General features: G+C 44.5%; 1 protein-coding gene across 3 annotated transcripts in view; it reads right to left on the bottom strand.

Moving 5' to 3' along the window:
- OCRL (OCRL inositol polyphosphate-5-phosphatase) overlaps window positions 1–23,018 on the bottom strand; it is a 120,141-nt gene that overhangs the window by 17,263 nt on the left and 79,860 nt on the right. For all 3 annotated transcript variants that reach the window (XM_077485006.1, XM_077485016.1, XM_077485024.1), the window contains 6 exons: window positions 21,003–21,117; window positions 18,370–18,486; window positions 16,204–16,391; window positions 10,170–10,281; window positions 7,528–7,637; window positions 3,135–3,270 (listed from right to left, as the gene is read on the bottom strand). In XM_077485006.1, the coding sequence (XP_077341132.1) occupies window positions 3,135–3,270; window positions 7,528–7,637; window positions 10,170–10,281; window positions 16,204–16,391; window positions 18,370–18,486; window positions 21,003–21,117 (778 nt within the window). The remainder of the gene's footprint in view (window positions 1–3,134; window positions 3,271–7,527; window positions 7,638–10,169; window positions 10,282–16,203; window positions 16,392–18,369; window positions 18,487–21,002; window positions 21,118–23,018) is intronic.

Raw genomic sequence — 23,018 nt, 5'->3', positions numbered from 1 at the left:
TAACTTTGCCCTGCAGCCTGATCCGTCCATCTTCTCCCTGTCCGGTCTGCTCCCTGCCCACATCTGCTGATCTTCCGTTGATGACCCTGGCCTGGCTATGTTTACGATCTCAGTATCCCCCCATTTATTGTATATATCTGTCTGACTGTTATTTGTAGGTCTCTTATAGTTGGTTTGTTGTGCACTGTGTTGTATTGGAGGCGTTTGTATTTATATTTCACTCACTTTAATAAATTATTCTATTTTCACTTTACAAGCATTTGGTTTGCTCTGTTGCTGTCCACACAGTTCTGGTCACAGCCGATTCATGACAGGACCTCTTAGAGGTGGAGGACCGCGCTGGACTGACTTGCCCGGTTGAGGGTCTGCGAGTCGAGTGATGGTGGGGGAGTGTTGGGGAACTTAGCTTCCGGTGAATCCAGCCCAACTTGACAGAAAGTTGGCAGTGGTTCGCCTTTTCAGGGCTTGGGCTGCTGCCTCTGGGAACGGCCTCGAGGTTGTTTCTGCATAAACTTGCGAAGATAGGTAAAAGGAGCGCCCAATCTCCAATCAGGAGTAAATAAATAGGTGAATGGTCTCTTTTATTGGAAATAGTAGCGCATGATAAAATAAACGCGTTTCAGGGGGACAAAGACTGCTTCTTCAGGGCTGCTGCTCTATGCTATGATGGATGGATGGGGATGTGCCCAATATGGTGTTGTCTGCGACACTGGGATTGGGACGATTGTGGCATTCTCTGGCTGTGCAGCCTCACCGTTTATTTACTTCTGATTGGATACTGGGAGTTCCTTTTATCTATATAGGGACAGAGGCATCCTGATTGTCTATACATGCCTCCAACAATCTATGTATAAGAACTGCATTAACCTTTCCTATTTTTAATGTGTACAATTGTCAGGGCTGGGCTTAGCCCTTCCTTCTCTGCGCTGGCCGTTCAGATGTTGGCTAATTGCCAGCTCCCATCTCTCCACAGTTACTCAGCTGTTGATGATATCCTGCTCGTCAGTCCTGCCTACTTAAGCCTCCAGTCCCAGGGAGCTCTGCCTTCGCCTTGGTCAACATCACAGAGACTATCTCCTGCGATCCTGTTCAAGACTTGCTTTGCTGACATCCCTACTGGCTCCAGATCTTGCTTGCTGTTCCACTACATTGATCCCTGACTTCTGGCTTGGCTGACTATCTGTTCCGGTTACTGAACTTTGGCTATTTTTTAACTACGTTTGATTCTTTTTACTTTTTTTATTAAACAAGTGTGATTTAACCATACTTCTGTCTCAGCCTGATTTCATGGTTTCTGAGAACAATAAAGTTGTTAATACAGTAAAACGTTGGATTGAGAGTAACTTGGTCTTTTTTTTTTTTTTTTATATATAAAATTTGACTTGATAAAGGAGCAGGGTCTTGATATACAAGTAGCGTCACCTCACAGCTAAGTATAAAAGAGAAGAGGGGCGCCTCTAAGTGCAGCAATATGGTTACATTTAATGAAGGTACAACATTTAGCAACTCACATGCTTGATGATTAAAAGAGGCACATCTAAGTAGGTAGGCATCCCGGGTAAAGTTGTCCACATAGACCGCCCTTCGCATCGCCATCGACAACATCCCTTCCCCGTTACGCTCCACAAGTGATTCAAGCCTCGCTTTTCTGCATGTTAGTCTTCCTGGTCATGACTGCAGACTGACATCGGTTAGAGCCGGTGGTGCGAAGGACGGTCTATGTGGAGAGCGTTACCCCGGATGTCTGCATACTTATATGTGCCTCTTAACCACTTAAAGACCGCCTACCGCATATATACTGTGGCAAGGTGGCTTTATTGCGTGAAATAACATACCTGTATGTAATTTCGTGCAATAGAGACTAGGGGCACTCGTGTGACCATTGGACAGAGGAGGAGCCAATTAGCGGGTCCGGGGGACCCGATGTCCGCTGACCACTGGCGATTGTTCCCCAGAGAGGCAGAATGGCAATGTAAACAAGGCAGATCACAGTTCTGACAGGGGAGGACACAGATCTTCTGTTCCTGCTAAGCAGGAACACGGATCTCTTTGTTCCCCCAGTCAGTCCATCCACCCACACAGTTAGCAAGCACCTTCTAGGGACACACTTAACTCTTTCATCACCCTATGATGCATTCCTGGTCACAATTGCAGACTGACAGCGATGAGACACGGTGGTACCGGGGATGGTCTATGTGGTCAGCTTTACCCCAGATCTCTGCATAATTAACTGCTTGCTGACCAGACGCCGTCACTCTACTGCGGCAAGTCAGCTTGCGCTGCACTCGGGGGATGCCGATGCTCCTGGCCAACAGTCACGGTGACCACCGGCCATGAGCGATCGCGGGTACGAGAGACAGAACAGGGACGAGTGTTTGTAAACAAACAAATCCCTGCTCTGTTCTCAGAGGAGTGACAGATTGCGTGTTCCTATTAGCTAGGAACCACGATTCGCATTATTATTGTGACTGCGACATTATGGCGGACACATCGGACATTTTTGACACATTTTTGGGACCATTGTCATTTATACAGCAATCACTGCTATATAAATGCAGTGATTGACACTGGCAGTGAAGGGGTTAACCAGGGGGTGGCAGTGTAGGGGTTAAGTGTTCCTAGGGTTCTGTTACTAACTGTTGGGGGCTGGGTTTTCATTTAGTGAACACTGATCTCTGCTCCAATCACATGGAGCAGAGATCAGCATCACTAGTTGCTAGGCAGAATGGGGAGATGCTGTTTACAACGGCATCTCTCAGTTTAGCCTGTGAGACGATCGTGGGTATGTCCGTGCTGATCGAGTCCACGGAGCCCGCGACCGGACTCACGGGGGTCCCGACCAGCACGCGAGCACACCGCCGCCTCGCTCACGATGCAATGGCGGCAAATTTAAAGGGACGTACAGGTATGCCCATTTGCCTACCCGTACCATTCTGCCGACGTACATCGGCGTGTGCTGGTCGGGAACCGGTTAAAAACCCACCAAGAGGTTTTTTTCTGCTTGAATGTTCTTTGATATTAGGGATGTGAGCATTCCATTCCCTGTTAGCAACATTTGAACCTTTATGGTAATAATAACAATAGAGTGTAACTGTAGCGCTCACTGTCAGGCAGTTAATATTTTTGGTGCTTACCCCAATGCTGAAGAGAGAGCTGACAGGCTTGTGGTCACTGGTTTTCAGCTCCATGTGGCTGAGGTATCTTAGCTGTTTGATGTTACTTCCTCTCCATAGAACGCGGTCACACCAGGCCGGCACACGGCACTTGCCACTGGAGGTCATAAAAAAAAATATATATATATTACTACTAATGGTGGTAGCTTAGTCTGAGGACTTTATTGAACTTCTTTTCCGGCCTGTTTCCGACGTCCCTTTTACCACTTTTTTTGTTTTTTTGCTAGAAAATTACGTAGAACCCCCCCCAAACATTATAATTTTTTTTCTAACACCCTAGAGAATAAAATGGCGGTCATTGTAATACTCTCTCTCTTCTGTGTATTTGCACAGCGGTCTTACAAGCACACTTTTTTTTGGGAAAAAATAAAAAAATTTGAATTAAAACAGTAAAGTTAACCCAATTTTTTTTTTTTATATTGTGAAAGATAATGTTACGCCGAGTAAATTGTTACCCAACACGTCACGCATCAAAATTGAGCCCGCTCGTGGAAAGGCGACAAACTTGTACCCTTAAAAATCTCCATAGGTTGCATAGTTGGTAAGGTTGAATAAAGACACCAGTCCATCCAGTTTAACCTGAGTGAGTGCCTACAATTGTCCCTATCCCTGTACATCGCACACTTACATCGGTCCCTACCCTCAAGGAGCCCACAATCCAAGGTCCCCATTCATATACTAGGGCCAGTTTTGGACAGAAGCTAATTAACCTCTTTGGAGTGTGGGATGAAACCGGAGTACCCGGAGGAAACCCACGCAGGCACAGGGAGAACATGCAAACTCCAGGCAGGTAGTGTCATGGTTGGGATACGAACCAGCGACCCTTTTTACTGCTAGGCGAGAGTGCTACCAACTACACCACTGTGCCGCCCTCCGGTGACATTTAAAAAATTCTACAGGTTGCATGTTTTGAGTTACAGAGGATCTCTACGGATAGAATTATTGCTCTCGTTCCACTGATCGCGGCGATACCTCACATGTGCGGTTTGAACACCGTTTTGATATGTGGGTGCTGCTCACGTATGCGTTGGCTTCTGCATGCGAGCTCGGCGGGACAGGGCGTGTTTAAAATAGTTTTTTTTTTCTCATTTATTTTACCTTTTATTTTTATACTGTTTTAAAAAAAAAAAATAAAAAAAAAAATTGTCACTTTAATTTCTATTACAAGGAATGTAAACATCCCTTGTAAAAGAAAAAAAGGATGACAGGACCTCTTAAATATGAGATCTGGGGGGGGGTCAAAAAGTCCTCAGATCTCATATTTACGCTAAAATGCAATTAAAAAATAATTTGTCATTAAAAAAATCATTTTAAAAAAATGGCCCTTTAAGAGATATGGGCGGATGTGACGTTTTGACGTCGCTTCCACCCAGCAATTGTATGGAGACGGGTGGGGGCCATCCTCTTCTCACTCGTCTCCATACCTGACAGGAGAAAGGACGCGATCGCCTCAGCTGCTGCCGACGGCTCCATCAAGCAGCGAAGGGCACTGGATCGCGGCGGGAGGCCCTCTCCCACCACCGATAAAAGTGATCTCGTGGCGATTCCGCCGTAGAGACCACTTTTATCTTGTAGCGTTTTGCGGGTACTTATATAAACTTGTTGGCCATCCTATTTTAAATCCAAAATGGCACTTCTTTAAAGTGTTTGTAAAAGGTTCATTTTTTATTTTTTTTTGTTATAAAAAATAACAAACATGTTATACTTACCTGCTCTGTACAAGAGTTTTGTACAGAACGGCCCCCGATCCTCCTCTTCTGGGGTGCCTCCTAGCTCCTCCCTTTCATCGGGTGCCCCCCCACATAGAGCCGCTTTCCATGTGGGAGCGTGCCCGCACGGGTGCCCCCTACTTGAGACTTTACAATCCCTTTAAGGCTAAAACAGCATCCACTACTCTGGGAAGGCTTTCCAAAAAAATTTGAGTGTCTCTGGGAATCTGCGTCCATTCAGCCAAACATCGGTTAGGTCAGATACTGATGTTGGCAATAATGGGCCACCGATGGGTGGCAATAATGGGCAACGATTGCTTACACTGATAGGCACCACTGCTGATAATTGATAGGTGGCACTTATGGGCATTGATAGGTGGCACTGGTGGGCACTGGCAGGGGGTATTGATTGGCACAGATGAGGTGCCTGTGATCCTTTCTCTTCGGGACTGATATCCCTTTAACATAACCCGGTGATCGGCTTTTTTTTCTCCTCACGCTGTCATCGTTAATTTTCGAGTACATAGTCCTGATTTAGTGAATACAGGAAGAGCTTTTGCCTGTCTTGGAATCGCCACTCAACATCAGCAATTATTTCGATTAAGGCTGGGTTCACACTGCTGCGGGGGGGGGGGAGATCCGGATGTGATTCGCACCGCACTGCAGTGCAAATCACATCCGATCTCCGTAGCGATGCGAGTTCAGCCATACAGATAGTATGGCTGAATTCGCATCGCTCCCGCAGCAAACTCGCACGGGACCCTTTTTTTGGTCCGCAGCAGAATCGGATCGCATGGGTGTTCACACCATGCGATCCGATTCCTGTGCAGATCGCACTGCGATATGCAGACGGATCTGGGGGTGTCATTAACATTTCATTGACACTCCCAGCCGTTCGCATATGGCAGTGTGAACTGCTGGCGGGAGGCATGCGATGCGGGAAAACGCTGCGGATTCGCGGCGTTCCCACATCGCTGTGGTGTGAACCCGGCCTTAGTGATAAGGTATGCACAACAAGAACCTTCTCAGCAAAAATAGGCAGTGGGGGGGGGGGGGGGGGGGGTGTCAGATTCGGGGTACTAGGTTGGCCTACGGGGGGGACAGTACAGGCCACAGCGTGATCCCTCTGGGGTCACTTGGATCGGGGCCATAGCTGCTACTTCACCAGACTGCCCTCATTCTACTTATTAACCAAAAACACTGAGAAGTTCATTCAATTCAATATGATAATGGATCATGGACATTTACTCACCGCTGTATTTTAAGCATCTACTTTTACGTAACTAACCTATGTCTGTAAGTCTTACCCCTCCTGTTAGCCTGCAGGAGGGGTAATATTTACATGCACCCATCCCATAATCTACATGCAGGGCTCCAGACGCATGGATTTCAATGGATTTTTTTTTTTTGGAAGCACACGATTAGAGCCGGAGGCTCCAATTGCCTTAAAAAAAAAAAAAAAAGTGGGCTCGGAGTACTGCGCCCTGAGCCCACCCAGTTGTGCGACAATAGCGAATATTCACCATTTTCTTCCCGATTCTCCTCCCGGACAATCAGGAAGTGGGTCCTGAGACCCGTCAACCAATTGGCCAAGAGGAGAAGCGATCCTATTGGCCGCCTATGAGGAGGGAAGGAAGTGACGCACGGCGAAAGCCGGGAGGAGGAGGAGGGGAAGCTGCTGCCCACAGGAAGTGCTGCCCGCGACTTAGATGGGGTCAGTACAGGGTTGGTGACTGACCGAGCAACCGGGAGAGGGTGCAAGCGATTCCTGAAACCCGTCACCCAATTGGCCGAGAGGAGAATCGATCCCTCGGGCCGCCTAAGAGGAGGAGACGCGGGAAGCGCTGCCCACAACCTAGATGGGGTCTGTGCAGGGCAGGTGACAGACCGAGCGACTGGGGGGTCTGGTCCAAGTGACCGGACCGGAGGAATGGAGGATGGCTGTGTGTGGATTGTTTGCTGCCCCCTCCAAAAGATATACCACAAGCCGCAACTGACCACTACAATCTCCTGCTAGGAATCAGGACTCTGAATGGGAGAGTTGGAAACATTTCCTGCGGTTCTTCTCTGATGTACTGGAAATATGCACCAGCCAGGCCTGGAAAGGAAATCACATCGCAAGCCGCCAGGATTTCATTTACCGCGGTTTGCTGAATTTTCACCACTCAGTGAGTCGGCGGGCTCTTGTTTCAAGTGTGCTATTTTAAACAACAGTAGCAGAACTGGTGGTGAAAAAAAATAGATGCAGATGTATGTCGCCTGACAGACAGACATTACAGCCGCCAAAGAACATAAAACTTTTAGTGTAGTAAAATGTTCAGAAAAGATTGCGAGTCAGCCTCCTACATGAATGAAGGCTTTCTTCCACAGAAACAACATTTCATAGAAGCCTTTCTGCAAAAAATGTCACGCCACTTAATGTAAAATGCACACAAGCCGTCTTTATCATGTGACATTTCCGGCTATGAAAACATTTATTATTGAGTATAAAGAGCAAATCGGCAATGGCACTCAAACTGGTGCGTTTAGAAAAAGCGTGACCAATCGATTGGCAGTGCAAGTGAAAGAAGCTCTGCAAAGAAAAAAAAAAAAAAAGGATTCTGACCGCCGGTCTTGTTACCCTCAACCAGCGTGACTCGGTTTACCTGGAATCCCAGCCGTCGGTTTTGGGGTCATATTTGTACGTTGGGATGAAAGTGATCAGACCTTCTGTGAAATCTGCAAAGACGTTCTTAAGCTCTCTCTGGATGTTAAGCTGCAGGAAATGAGACATAGACATCATCAGGCCAATAAAACAACACTGCTAGTACAAGGACCGACAAATACAGGCTGGCTTAAAGCGGGAGTCCACCGGGACTCCGCGTTTTTTTTTTTTTTTTTTAAAAGCCAGCAGCTACAAATACTGCAGCTGCTGACTTTTAAATAGTGACACTTACCTGTCCAGCGCGCCCGCGATGTCGGCACCCGAAGCCGATCGCTCGCTCGGCTGCCGGGTCCCGCCGCCATCTTGGGTATGGGAATCAGGAAATGGAGCCTTTCGGCTTCATTTCCCGGTTCCCTACTGCGCATGCGCGAGCCGCGCGGCGCAATCCGGACGGTCCCCGCTGCCTCTGGGAGCTGTGTGTTTCCCAGCAGGCAGCGGGGCACTTGCTGAAGGGGGCGGGGCATTGCGGAACGGGGGCGTAACCTACGCTCGTTCCGCAGACAGCTAGCCCGGAAGTGGGTGCAGTTACCTGGATTATCCAGGTAACTGCACCCCCCTCCCCCCTGAAAGGTGCCGATTGTGGCGCCGGAGGGGGGGAGGGATCAGATGAGCGGAGGTCCATTTTAGGGTGGACCTCCGCTTTAACCACTTATGGACCAGGAGTTTTTCTGACACTTGTTGTTTATAAGTTTAAATTAGTATTTACTAGAAAATTACTTAGAACCCCAAAACACACACACATAGATGTGTGTGTGTGTGTGTGTGTGTGTGTGTGTGTGTGTGTGTGTGTGTGTGTGTGTGTATATATATCTCTATCAGAGAGCCTAGAGAATAAAATTGTAGTCGTTGCAATATCTTATGTTACACTGCATTTGCGCAGTGGTCTTTCAAGCTCAAATTTTTTTGGGGGAAAACATATACACTTTCATGAACAAAAAAACAAAAAAAACAAATCTGTAAAGTTAGCACAATTTTTTTGTCTATAATGTGAAAGCTGATGTTACGCCGAGTAAATAGATACCTAACATGTCATGCTTCCAAATGGCGCACGCTCGTGGAATGGCGAAAAACTACAGTACTTAAAAATCTGCATAGGCGACACTTAAATTTTTTTTTTTTTTTTTTTAAAGGTTACCAGTTTAAAAGTTACAGAGGAGGTCTAGTGCTAGAATTATTGCTCTCGCTCTTAACGGTCACATCGATACCGCGTACGTGTGGTTTGAACACCGTTTACATATGTGGGCGTGACTTAGAGTTGCACAATTAATCGTTAAAAAAAATCGTGATCTCGATTCAACCCCTCTGACGATCTCTATTGCAAAGTTTGCCGATTCTTTCATATAACAAGTGGAGAGACTTAACTGCTCACTCAGCTGTCAAAAGAAAACAATCATCGGGCAGACTGTCAAGTTTTTAATATGAAACATTGTAACTAACTTTTCCTTCTTAGATCAAAAGGGATAAACTTCTGTGTGTAAAGAAAAAAATACAGGCAGTCTGCCAAGTTTTTAAAATTAAACATTGTAACTAACACTTCCTTTTTAGATCAAAAGGGAGAAACTTCTGTGTGTAAAAAAAAAAAAAAATCCAGACAGTCTGCCAAGTTTTTAACAACCTGTAAATGCAGGAAGTTTAACCACTTAAAGTCTAAAACCGCGTACACACAACCAGACTTTTTCGACAGACTAGGTCCGCCGGAATAAATCCATTGGATATTCCGATCGTGTGTGGGCTCCAGCTGACTTTTTTTTTCCCCCAAAAGTCCAACGGACCTAGAAATAAAACATGTTTCAAATCTTTCCGACGGACTCGAGTCCGGTCGAAAAATCCGTTTGTCTGTTATGAACCCGCAGTGGATTCGCAGGGGTTCTTGCATCGCACAAGTGTGGACCGGTGTCCTATGATATAGTGTCCCTCAACAGATAGTGTCCGCTGTGTACTGCGCATGCGCAGTACACAGCACACACAGATTCCGAAAATACCCGAAGATGAACGGCGCCTGCGCCGTGAGTCCAAGTTCTAGCCCCACCATCCAAATGGACATAGAGTTGGAATATAAAAGAGCCGAGCGCAGCAAGGCGGAGCCCGAAGCTTGCCGAGCGAAGCAAGCCCACGAAGGGCCCTTTAATATCGGCAGCCCTATGCCCGCTTGGATGGTGGGGCTACCACCTCAACTCACGCCGTTCATCTTCGGAGATTTTCCGAACTTTGTTCTGCTCCGTACTGCGCAAGCGCTGTATCCGATGGCAGGACACTATATGCCAGAACACCGGCCCTAAGTGGTTAAGGAAGCTGTACGAGTTTCTGGTGGTTGATGACTTCATCTGTTTGGGATTTAGCTGTCTGAACTGCACCCAGATGGACTGACACGGGGAGGACATGCGTGTTTTTTATTTTTTTACATTTTTTATAAACATCTGAAGAGCCAATCATAACATGAATCTAAATTTATACGGCCCATTTCCTTATTTAAATTACAGGCCTCTTACAACAGCCTTCTGAGGCACACTGCTGAGCTGGCTGCAAAATTTATACTTTTTCCATCGTGGAATAATAAAAAATAAAAATGCATTTTCGGTTTACCTGATCGAACCTCAGCAGAGTGTTGATGTCGTTTTTAGCAATCATGGTCTTTACTTCCGTGGCGTCGTATTTACAAAGCCTGTAGTTCAAGTCTCCTAACCAAATCACCGCGCTGCGAGCAAAAAGGAGGGACAAAACCACGTTACTTCCGGACAGCAAAGCTTACCACCGCTAAGAAAAAAAGTGTTCATCTAGGAGTCTACAGAGCAAAAAAGGCACAGAAATGATGTCTCTAGAATGGCTTTAGAAATCCTCCAAATGAAGGACAAAAAAAAAAAAAAAAAAAGGAAGACATTTTTAATGAATAATTCGTTTTAAAACGTTTGTTACCCCAACACTTCATATTCCCGATGTGGCCGCTGTACCACGTACTTGTATGAGAAAGTCTCCTGTTCTCTTTGCATTGCTTCCTTAGTGTGAAATCCCCTGGTGTTCCTGCCAGTCCCTCGGCTTTCCTGTTAAAAACTGACCACACAAAAGCAGGATAGCACAGCATGGTCAGTTGTCTAGCTATAGCTGGGAACTCTTTTAAATATGGTAAATATTTTAAAATAATTTTTACCATTTTGATTATATCTCTCTATCTCATATATATATATATATATATATATATATATATATATATATATATATATATATATATATATGAGATAGATATCTATATATCTACATCTATATATCTACATCTCTATCTCTATCTCTATGTATATCTCTATGTATATCTCTATGTATATCTCTATGTATATCTCTATGTATATCTCTATGTATATCTCTCTATATATCTACATTTATATATCTACATTTATATATCTACATCTATATCTCTACATCTATATCTCTACATCTATATCTCTCTCTACATCTATATCTCTCTCTCTCTACATCTATATCTCTCTCTCTCTACATCTATATCTCTCTCTCTCTACATCTATATCTCTCTCTCTCTACATGTCTCTCTCTCTACATCTATATCTCTCTCTCTCTACATGTCTCTCTCTCTACATCTATATCTCTCTCTCTCTACATCTCTCTCTCTCTCTCTCTCTCTCTACATCTCTCTCTCTCTCTCCACATCTCTCTCTCTCTCTCCACATCTCTCTCTCTCTACATCTCTCTCTCTCTCTCCACATCTCTCTCTCTATATACATATATATATATATCTATCTATATCTCTATCTATCCATCTATCTATATATCCATCTATATCTATATATATATCCATCTATATATATCTATATCTATATATATATATATATATATGAGATATATATATTTTTTAAACATGAAATATTAAAACATTTAAATATATTTAGCTAATATATTGATACATATTTTTTGCCTTAGATATATTATTTTTTTAAATAATTTTTCCCTAGATATTTTTCTAAATATTTTCTCTTTGCCCCTTTATTCCATTTCTTCTTTTGCCCCTCCCTTTTTTCCCCTACTCCCCCCCCCCCCCCTTCAGTCTTATATATATATATATATATGCCTAGTCTTAAGAATTATTGAAGATTGTGTAAAAATATTGATTTTATGTTTATTTTTAAATGTCGCTTATTGGTGGTTGTTCTGTATGAAATCATATATATATTTTTTTTGTTTGGATAGGGATTTTATTTCCGTTTCTCCTCCTGTCCTATACCTTTATATTGTGATAATGCACCATTTACATATTCCCGCCCCTAAGGTCCGCCCAGGTAGTATAAATTAGTCCCATACACATACAGTCATCAGCTTGATAAAGGAACCAATGAGATGTTCCGAAACGCGTCCCTCTTTGATGACTGCTTCCTGTTTTGCTTCCTGTTTGTGGTCCATGCTGGTTTTCGTCTCCTGCCGCTGACGTCACTTCCGGGATCCTCATGTTTTGAGACTGCGATTGCGGGCTGGCCTGTCGGTTGTCTTGGAGCTCCCTGCTGGTTTTCCGTTGGCATTCCCTGGACCTCCCTGCTACTGGACACACACAGCCTAAAGAACTTGTATATGCCAGTGACCACTGCATTCATGCCGGACCGCCTACATGGATATTAATAATATGCTCTGCCAGTCTACATATCTTGTAAGTGTTTTTAACCCTTTTTGGGGAAATTAAACAGCTTTTAATTCTACACTTAGAGGTGCCTTTTCTTTGTTTTTCTGTTTCCCATTCAGAGATTGCGTCTCTCCATAAGTTCAGCCATAAGTGTGGAAGATACCCCATTATAGACTTTCTGGTTCATAAAGACATCTGTTTTTGCTTGGTCCTGAAGTTTAGAGCGCCCTTACAAACTGTATCTGGATTATAGCCGGGAACTCAGCCTGCTCTCCTCCAATGATCAGATTTGTCCTGACACACCCCCCCCCCCCCACTGCACTGCACATTTCACTGAGAAGCTCAGTATGCCCTTGTTTCTCCTCCCCCCCAGCTCTTATACAGCTGAGAACAAAGGGGAATGTGATCACAGGAATGTTCTTCCTTTTTTTTTTTTATAGAAATAGTTTTAAAAAGTGCATCGGTACGGCTGATGTCCGTAAAAGAGGCTTGGTACATGCTGATGCGGATACTGGAATAGCGAGTATCGGCTCAGATTGAGGCTTGGTTATTTTGCTTATTGTTTAAGCAGGTGACAAAGCACGCCGCCCGTGCCCCTGGACGTCATTTCAGACGAAACGCGCCACCTATCCCTTCGTGTCTCGGAAGGGCGGGTTTGCTCTGGTTGCATGCTGGCCGGCACACCAGACTTAAGGCTTTTATTTTACTAACATCTAAGTGCATTACTTTACTTTTAAATACACTTTATATAAAGTTTTATGCCACATGGAGCTTTTGTTTTTTTTACGGTTTAAAAACTATCCATCCGATAGGGGCACAATTTTGTTGGGAGAAAGACCCAGGCTGGGTATAAGCCAAACGCGCGGTTTGATCCCCTGTAACCGGGGATCACCTGGAGCTGGTAAGAAGCAAACCTTACTATTTGGTGGTGGACTCTTTACATGGGGCGGTTTCTATCATAAGGAATCTTCAAGGCTCCTAACTACAATCACTGATGGACTTTTAGTAGGCTGTTATGCTTCTATATTTAATGGACCGATTTATAATAAAATTTTTAGTGCAATTCTAATTTCTCTTATTTTAGATATACTGTGGCAGGGCGGCCCTCCGGCGTGAAATTGCGTACCTGTACGTGATTTCATGCACAGGGTCTGGGGCAACCCACTCCCACTGTGATTGGATTCAGCGGGAGCCAATCAGTAGGTTTGGCAGGCGGGATGGCTGCCGGGACCCGCCGATCGTTCTGAGGTGAGGTAGAACGACCTGCCTCTGTAAACAAGGCAGACCGCCGTTCTGCCAGAGTGGAGAATGGAGATCTTGTGTTTCTGCTAAACAGGAACGCGGATCTGTCTTCCTTTAGTCAAAGCACCTCCCCCACAGTTAGAGAGCCCCCCCCCCTAGGGACACATTTAACCCATCAAGGACCTAATCTCCAAATACCATCCAAATCATCCTCTCTGCTCCTCACAAGACCTCATTCTCTCAAGTTCCCTCATCACCACTTCTCATGCTCAACATGGATGAGCGAGTTTGGGGTGGAGGAACCTTACTAGCCCACACAGAGTCCTGACCTAAACCCCCATAGAACACCTTTGAGATGAATTAGAGCGGAGACTGCGAGCCAGCTCTTCTCATCCAACATCAGTGCCTGACCTCACAAATGCTCTTCTGGAAGAATGGTCAAACATTCCCATAGACACACTCCTAAACCTTGTGGACGGCCTTTCCAGAAGAGTTGAAGCCGTTATAGCTGCAAAGAGTGGGCCAACTCAATATTTAACCCTACGGACTAAGACTGGGATGCCATTAAAGTTCATGTGTGTGTAAAGGCGGGTGTCCCAATACTTTTGGTAATACAGTGCATCTCCTCTGTCATACGCCCTCGGATCACTTTTAAGAGGAACAGCAGTGCCCGCTACACTTGCGATTAACTCCTGCTGTGGCATGTGTACACCCCTGGCCACTGCAGCTAAAGGGGGTGTGGTTGGGGCGATTAAAAACAAGTCTTAACTATGGTGTTTTGCCGCCACCCCCCCCCCCCCACTGCAAATGTAAATTAACCCTTACTGCTCTGAGCCCCCTGTAAGGCTGCTTTCACATTGTGTTGTGGTTTATCTGCACCGCGGGTGCAGCACAATGCATCTGCAACTTTGCTGGGTTAGCAGCGCTTTGCCATAGACTTCTATTATACCCTGCAGGTGTGGTGCACTTTATGAAAGCTCACCAAATCTCCTCCATTCAGAAAGGGCAACAAACTCGCAGGATATAACAGAGGTCTATGGCTAACCGCAGCAAACCCGCAGGAAAGCTGCAGGTACATCGCACTGCACCCGCGGTGTGGTTATAATGCAGGGCTTCGCACTGACCTGAAGATCTTTCCTGCTGCTGGCACCACTCTGGAGACCGCTAGCCGGGATAAGAGGTGGGGTGCAGTTGGTATCACTCCGCTTGGAATAGGAGCCGGCACTACAGAGGAGGCATCGGCTTATGCGGCTCTTGCTCCCTACTACACTTCCCGCTTTACAAGTAGTCCCTCTGCACTGCACTCTGCTTGATTCTCTGGAATGGCGGGTCAGCAAGCCCAGACCGCGATCTACCAGTCACCTGTCCACGATCTTCTGGTAGATCATGATCTACTGGTTGCTGACACCCACACCCCCCCGCCCCCGGTGTAAAGCGATCGATTCCAAAAAAAGGTGACAGATAGATATGTGCACTGACCAAAAATGTGTTTTAAATTTTATTAATTTTTTTTTGCTGTTTTTGGAAATTCCAAAATTCGGGAATCCGAATTTTCAAATTTCTGAATTTTCAAAAATCTGAAAAAAATAAAGAAAAATCAGTAAAATTTGAAATAACTAATAATAACTACCGTATTTGCCGGCGTATAAGGCAGCTGGGCATATAAGACGACCCCCTACTTTTTAATTTAAAAAGTTGGTATTGTGCTGTACTGACTGTATAAGACGACCCCCTTGTGCAGGAATTCCGTATGTTCAGAAACGAAGTTGGCGCCGGGTAACATGCTGTCTCACAGTATACATATAGTATACCGCCCTGAACCAATCACGGAAAGCTATGCATTCTATTATTGCATACAGTGCCTGCTCGGATTGGCAGAGGCTGTTACATCATCAGCCTGCGCCTCTGACTCTCACAGCCAATCCGAGCAGGCTGCAGAGGTTGTTACTCCAATCCGAGCAGGCGCTGTATTCATTAATAGAATACATCGCTTGCCGGGATTGGCTCAGCGGTGTATATTGAATGTATACAGTATTACCGCACACTCGGCGAGTATTCGGCTTTATATTCGGCGTATAAGACGACCCCAGCTTTTTGCTCATTTTTTTTTACTGTAAAAGGTCGTCTTATACGCCAGCAAATACGATAACTATTAAATTACAGGTATTGGAAATACCTTTCAAATTGGGCTGTCAGTGAACGTAACGAATACAAATTTATCTGAAGTTACGAATTATTGCGAAATAAGGAATGCCGCATCTAAACAAATGGAACGGAACAAATTAATAATAAATAATAATAACAAGGTTTTTTTTTAGTATTATTATTTATTATTAATAGATCGTTACATTGCATTATTTTAGATAAGGCATTCCTTATTTCAGATAATTCGTAAAAATTCGGATAAATTCGTATTCGTTACGTTCACCGACAGCCAAATTTGAACGGAAATTCCAATACCTATAATTTAATAGTTATTAGTTTGTTATTATTTCAGATTTTCATTCTTTTGAATTTTCTGATTTTCATTCTTATTTTTGGATTTTAGAATTTTCTAATTTTCCGAACTTCCAAAATTTCCAATTTCCGAACTTTTCCAATTTCTAAAATTTAGAATTTCGAAATTTACACATTCCGAATTTACGAGAATTTCGGAAATTCAGAACGATTTGCACATGTCTACTGACAGATAAGACAATACTCCCATCGCTGAACATGTCACCCTCTTTACAAGGCCTGGCACAGGGAAGCACTTACTCGTGTTTCATGATATTCAGGGTGGGGGCATTCTGGTCTGGGAAGGAGAAGTTAAGCCGTGCGCAGATATCCTTATAATCTTGATTGCGTCTCTCAAAGTCTTCCACGTGAGCCGCCAAGTGAGAGTTCACAAAACAGAAGGATGTGTTGTGGAAGACGAACCTGACAGCCACGCCTCCTTTGTTACCCTAAAGAGGGGGGAACAAGACACACGTTAGAAAGTGACACATGCCGGGGGTGGGGTATATTCTTAAAGTGTAACAGCATTTAAAATAAAATAACTACCAATAAGAAAGGTAAATGTCTCTCCACTCATTCCTGTGCTGTCTTTTTTCTTCTATTTTTTTTTGTCACTTGCTCCACTTGATGTACGAGGGTGACAACACTCCCCAAGGATCTCCTTGAGAAGTAACAGTGTTGTCACGGTAAGATGTGCACGGCCTATAGACTAAAATCTAATGTAATGCAACCACACCCAGCACGGTGGGGGGAGTCCGCAAGCAGAGCATGACAAAACATGGGGCCCTTCCTAAAATATTAGCCCAGTGCTGAAGAGGACTGCAGACATATGAATAAAATCTGAACTCCGGGATAAGCAAATATTGACTGAATACAATCGTCATGTGTGCTTTGTGTATTTCTTCCTGATCTGTGCAGTAATCCAGTGTGTGACTTCCTGTGATAAAGACCGCTCACTGCTGCTCTCTCTCTTTGTGCAGGGTGACTGGTCTAGTCACCGCCCCCTCCTGTAGTTTTCTACAGGCAGTCTGTAGTGGGTGGGGCCTGCTGGGTCCATCCCACAGCTCTGCTCTTTCTCCTTGTGCAGGGTGACTGGTCTTGTCTCCGCCCCCTCCTTTAGGTTTCTAGAGGCAGCCTGTAGTGGGTGGAGTCACGGGCCCCCTCCCACAGCTCTGCACAGTACAGCGATGATGTCACTGCTACCGTTACAAGATAATCTCTGGGTTTGCAAAGACAGTTGTTGCTCATTAAGTGGATTTATATACTATTAAAGCACCACATTTAATGCACAGTGGCTAACAATTATGCAAGTCTGCTTTGCAGCACTGGGGTCCCCAGTTCAAATCCCAGCCAGGGCACTATCTGCAGGGAATTTCCATGTTCTTCCTGTGCTTATGCGAGTCTCCTCTGGGTGCTCTTGTTGCCACCCATTCTCCAAGTACTTGGCTGGTAGGAAACTTGTAGGACTCCAAAGTAGCTTGACTTTGGAGTGCAACTTTGGATGGGTAGGACTTGGATGCGACTTTGGCTTTAACCAAAGATAATGGACAACTGTTGCATGCAAAACATTCAGGTACAACTTTCATGCTACTTTTGAGGATTAAAACTGAAGTCTATGGAGCTCAAGTTGCATGGAAGTCAGACCAAAGTAGTGAATGAACTACTTTAAAGTCGCACATATATGAATGGCTACCATTGGAAAACATTGGGTACGACTTCTCATCTGACTTTGATGTCCAAAAAAAAATGGCGACACTCCCCATTCACTCTTGTGCAACTTGTCACATCAAAGTCAAGTCATACCCCACGTTATCCAATGATAGACAGCCATTCATGCACTACTTTGTTCTGACTTTCATGCAATTTGAGGGCCATAGACATGAATGAATGAATGAATGAATGAATGAATGAATGAAATACTTGTATAGCGCACAATTCGAACTGAATCGCCTCTAGGCGCTGTGGCGAGCATTGATCATCTGCTAAAAGAGGAAGGTCTTGAGTTTTTTCCTAAAAGCCAGGTGACATTAATGTTAACCTTCAAAAGTAGCATGAAAATTGTAACTGAATGTTAAACATGCAACAGTGGGTCCAACTTTGCAGAGGGCCGAGTCACATCCAAGTCGCACCCATCCAAAATTGGGTCAGAGTTGCAAAGTTGCATGACTTTGGAGTCATACAAGTGTGAACGGAGTCCTACTGGCCCAAGTATGTATGTATGTATGTATGCAATGCATAAACAGACACTAAAAATAGGGTCCTTAGATTGTAAGCTCCTAGAGGACAGGGACTGGTGTACAGTATATAAAGTATGCTCTAGTCTCCTCTTGCAGTGCAGCAATATATACCAACATGAATAACGCAAAGCAACATCTTCACATATCTCTTCAATGGCTGCGGTGATGCCACCTGTCGTAGATTATTTACCATTTTTCCCATAATCCCCGTGCCTAAAGACTCTGCTGCAACCTCCTGGATATGCTTGAAGTGTTCCTTCCTGGCAAACACCAGCATCATCATTCCCACAAGCCTGATCAGACGGATCTGAAAGACACAAATCACACAAAGTTCAGCAAGTGTGTACAGAAAACCAATGTGCTAACTAGTGTAAAGCTAAGCTAGTAAAGCTCTGGGTAAAACATTTATTGGGCGCTAGTAAGGGTTAGAACCTCTCCCAGGGTTTTACTTGATGTTTGTTTCTACATTGCAGAGAATTTCCCCTCAATTCCCATCTGTCTGATCACATAGGTTGTACGGGGAAATGAAACATGTGACAGCCGACACTGGAACAGATGACCCCAGTAGGAGATCTACGCTCACCTCTTGCTTGGAGGACTTTGCGATTCCCTCTGTTACTGGGACAGGAAGGGAGTGTGACCCTGCTGAGTGAAAGCAAATGCAGGGTAAAGCCCTTCCCTGCTCTAACCAAAAGTTAAAAACAAAAAAAAAACAAAAAAAAACAAAGCCACCTGGCTTCATATCCACTTTAAAGTGGTTCTAAAGAGAAAAATAAAATAAAAGGGGGCTCCTGTTTCCTTATAGCAGGTTACACAGTACAGTGCTTGTGTTGTCTAACCTGTCCCTCTCGAAGCTGTAATAAAAAATAAAATCTGGCTGATCCTGCCTGTTCCGGTGTCCTCTTTGGTGCGCTGACCAAGGTAACCATGGCTGCTGATCCCCAATTACCATGGTCAGTTTACGTGCCTCCGTCACCCAGCTGCTCTCCCTCCCTGCCTGTCAGCTCCTGTGTGAGCTGTCCCCGCCCCCACCCTTGTGCCACCATTAGTGGTAAAGTGCAGCCATCCTACTCTGTGTTTGTGGAAAACCATGCCTCTAAATACCTTTTATTCAGATCTGTTTTGGCCAGGCACATAACCTTCGGCCGCACTCCTCCCCCATCTAAGAGCTACAGTGGGAGGAGCAGACCCCCAGAGTCCCAACACTTAAAGTGTAAGTTCACCTTTACAGAAAAATCTGTAAGGTGACCTTACACAGGACTCCCTCCTTATATCCACCCACCCCCCCAGTCCCATTGACCTGGAGCGCGGCGATCTCCCGTAACGAGCCCTGGAATAGCCACCTCACCAGTCCAGGGCTTAGAAATCCCCTTGGCTTTCTTCTTCTTCTTCCCTGCTGACAGGATGGGCTACTCGGTTCTGATTGGTCGGCACCGTCCATGTGTCGGCGCCAACCAATTAGAAATGCTGCTAAACATATCTCCCGACGGGGTATGTTTTGGACATTAAGCCAAGGGGATTTCTATGCCCCGGACCCGTGAGTCGGCTGGCTATACCAGGGCTCAGAACGGGAGATCTCCACTCTCCAGGTCAATGGGACTGGGGGCCCTGTGTAAGTTCACCATACAGATTTTTCTGTAAGGGTGAACTTACCCTTTAACTGAGCCCCAGTTAAAAAACAATCAAGTGTCTGAACAGCCGCTGTGATTGTTTTTACTTTGCAGGGAACCGCTGGCAGTAAAAAAAAAAAAAAAAGATATCTGAATGATGCCTGCAGCTGCAACCCATCATTCAGATATCTCCACTCAAAGTCCAGGACATCATATGACGGCCTTGGGTGGGAAGTGGTTAAGTGGTGGTAAAACAAGCCCCTATAAGTCAGTGAGGCCTGCAGAGATGAGCTCTTATGACTCTTAATGTTTAGGCCACAAGCCCCGATGAGGGTGGGAACATGGCAGAGGGAGTTTTATTTATATCTTGGCATGAGTTAGCAGCAAATTTTTAGAAGGAAGTCAGCCGTGCCTACACCTTCCACTCATGATAGATTTCCTTTTAAAAGAAAGATAATAAAAGCTTTCAGAATAATTGTGCCAACTGCAGAAGGCAACTACAAAATACATCCCCATTCCTGACATCGTTGACTTTGATCTCCACTCTCTTGAATACTGCACTGGTTGAAGAATGTTTAGCATTCAATGCTTCTGGCGGTGTCAGATCCTGTGCTAGCAGTGTGGGGGGAGGAGAGTCGGTAACTCAGTCGTCAAATGTGACAGAGGACTTTTACACCGATAATCAGGGTGCCGATTGTCAGTGCCCTGATTATCAGTTTAGCCCGTCGGTGCAGCTCAACGGGGCCGCCCGTCGGTGCAGCTCAACGGGGCCGCCCGTCGGTGCAGCTCAACAGTTCCGCCCTTCGGTGCAGCTCAACAGTGCCGCCCATCGGTGCAAAAGAAAAATGACTTATTTGCAAAACAAAAAACTTAATTTTTTCAAAATTGTATTTTTGCGTTTGTTTAGCAAACAATAGAAAACCCCAGTGGTGATTAAATACCACCAAAAGAAAGCTGTCTGCCTCAAAAAAATGCTGAAAATTTCATATGGGTAGGGTTTTGTATGACAGCCCAATTATCATTCAAAGAGTGACAGCGCTGAAAGCTTAAAATTGGCCTGGGCGGGAAGGAGGTGAAAGTGCCCGGTATTGAAGTGGTTAAGCAGCGTGCACAGTAAATGTTTCCATTTGAATCTCTCACGTCCCGATCTGACTGCATTCCCCAAAAGTTTCTGCAGGGTTGTCCTCCTGCCTAGCAGTGTCTATAGACTCACTTTCTTATATTTGGCTTTGGGGTGGAGGCTCCTCTCTACAGCCTCCAGCCACTCCTGTTCCTTTCCTGAGTCGAAGTAGAAGAAAGCTTCTGTGCTGAGGTCCAGCTCCTGGAATCTGAAACACACACACACAGCATTATGTCAGAGCCGTGCCTAGACGGGCCTCACCTATGTGTCACCATTCACAAACAACCAATATGGGATTGGGAACAGAGGGGCGCCAGACTGAGTGCAGTATAAATCATATATTTAATAAAAACAAGTAGTAACTCACAGGTTAAATTAGATGAGTTCAGTATGCAGTGAAAATCGCCAGTCCTGGAGTCTCATAAATGTCTTCCCTTTGCAGCCTGGGGCACTGGTGTGATCTTACAGGGATCCAGAAAATGCTGGGAACCAGGAGGCAGGAAACAAGAAGCAGCTGGTCGTGACTTCACAGGAACAGGAAGTGTGATTATTCACAGTGGCAAGGAATGGTAATGCATTTCGAAGCTACAGCTTCTTCATCAGACCATGATTGGCTGGCAAACCTGGCAGTCTTATATTGCAGAGGAAATAGAAACAGAGAGATCTGATGGGCTGGCCAGCCCGTCAATCAAATACACAGATTCAAAGAGGTAGATGGCTGGAGACCGAAGAGAATGTAAATATGAGTAAGAAGCTTGCTGATTAATAGTGGAAGATAAGTTTATAACGTTTGCAGAAATCGATCAATTCACTAATTGATTAAATACATAAATATAAAATGTATAAATACACTCTAAGGGAGCTGCCTCCAGGTGCTAATCATACAAGATCTCGGATCATTTATGGACATTATGTTTTAAACAAATGTTTTAATATCATGTGTGCTTATTCACACACATTTTATGTATACCTATATTCCAGTTGTTATATAATTTTATGTTATCACCATATCTAGCGCCGCTGTTCACCCTTGTTTTTACTGTATATTGAAGCCATTAGTGTGCTGCAGTTTTGTGTGTTAGCATACAACCATGGAATTTTTATCACAAATCGAATGTATGAAAAATGACAATCTTGAACAGTTTTATGAATTTTTTTCTCCTTCTTTCTTCTCTTCCACTACTCCTCTATCTGGTCCTAATACAAAAGATGCTTGCACAAAAATTAAGAAAATTGAAGAATTGATTAATTCAGCCAACCAACAGTGGTGGGATGGCTTTTTCCTTAAACAGTATTCTGAGTCCAGAATTTCTCCGCGGGGACTTCGTGTACTTAAGAATTGTCCTTTTCTAGATAAAGATCTCCTTATAGAATGGGAGCAGATTGCAGAATTTTGCACTCAAAAATGGATAAAACTGCTGATTATGCAGAGAGACAGGAAATTTTCTGCCCTGAAAGAGCAGATAAAGACCACTATAACATCATTGTCCTCCTTAACCCCCTCTGCCCCTAGAGAATGGTCAAGAATTTTGAAACAACATACAAAAAGGAAAGAGGATTTCCTTCTAAAATCGAAACTAGGAAAATTCCGTAGAGATATAGATGATTATAACTCGAACAGAGTTTTCAATTGGAAAAAGAAAAACCGTTTGAATAATGTGCCACCACTCATGTCCCTGACTCCTACTTCTCACATCCATAATCATTCTAATCTCATTCCCTCCAAATCCAACCACCAGACTGCTACTTCTAGATTTTCCAAATCTAAAACCCCAAGTCCCTTTCCATCTTCTCAAAACCACAGAACAGTATCTTCCTCCAATAATAAATCTGAGACCCACAGGCCAACATCTGTACATCCCACGGCAGACATCAGTCTGAGTCGTACAGATACCACCAATAGAGATTTGTCCAATACTACATCTGCCTCAGGTACACTAACCACTGCTATTATAGCGACAGAGGACACCACCCCTACCATTTCATCATCCATTGATCCCGTCACCATTATCCATGATGCACCAATTGCATTAGGTATGACTGATAACACTGTCCCTACTTGTGATCTTTCAATTACGCCCTTGGCACCAGCCAGAGATAGTGATCCTA

The sequence above is a fragment of the Lithobates pipiens genome, unplaced genomic scaffold, assembly GCF_037356315.1.
Source record: "Lithobates pipiens isolate NorthernLeopardFrog02 unplaced genomic scaffold, aLitPip1_a1.2 Scaffold_1, whole genome shotgun sequence".
In the NCBI taxonomy this organism is placed as follows: Eukaryota; Metazoa; Chordata; class Amphibia; order Anura; family Ranidae; genus Lithobates; species Lithobates pipiens.
The sequence above is the reverse complement of the archived record's forward strand: the minus strand, read 5'-3'. Positions and strand labels throughout refer to the sequence as shown.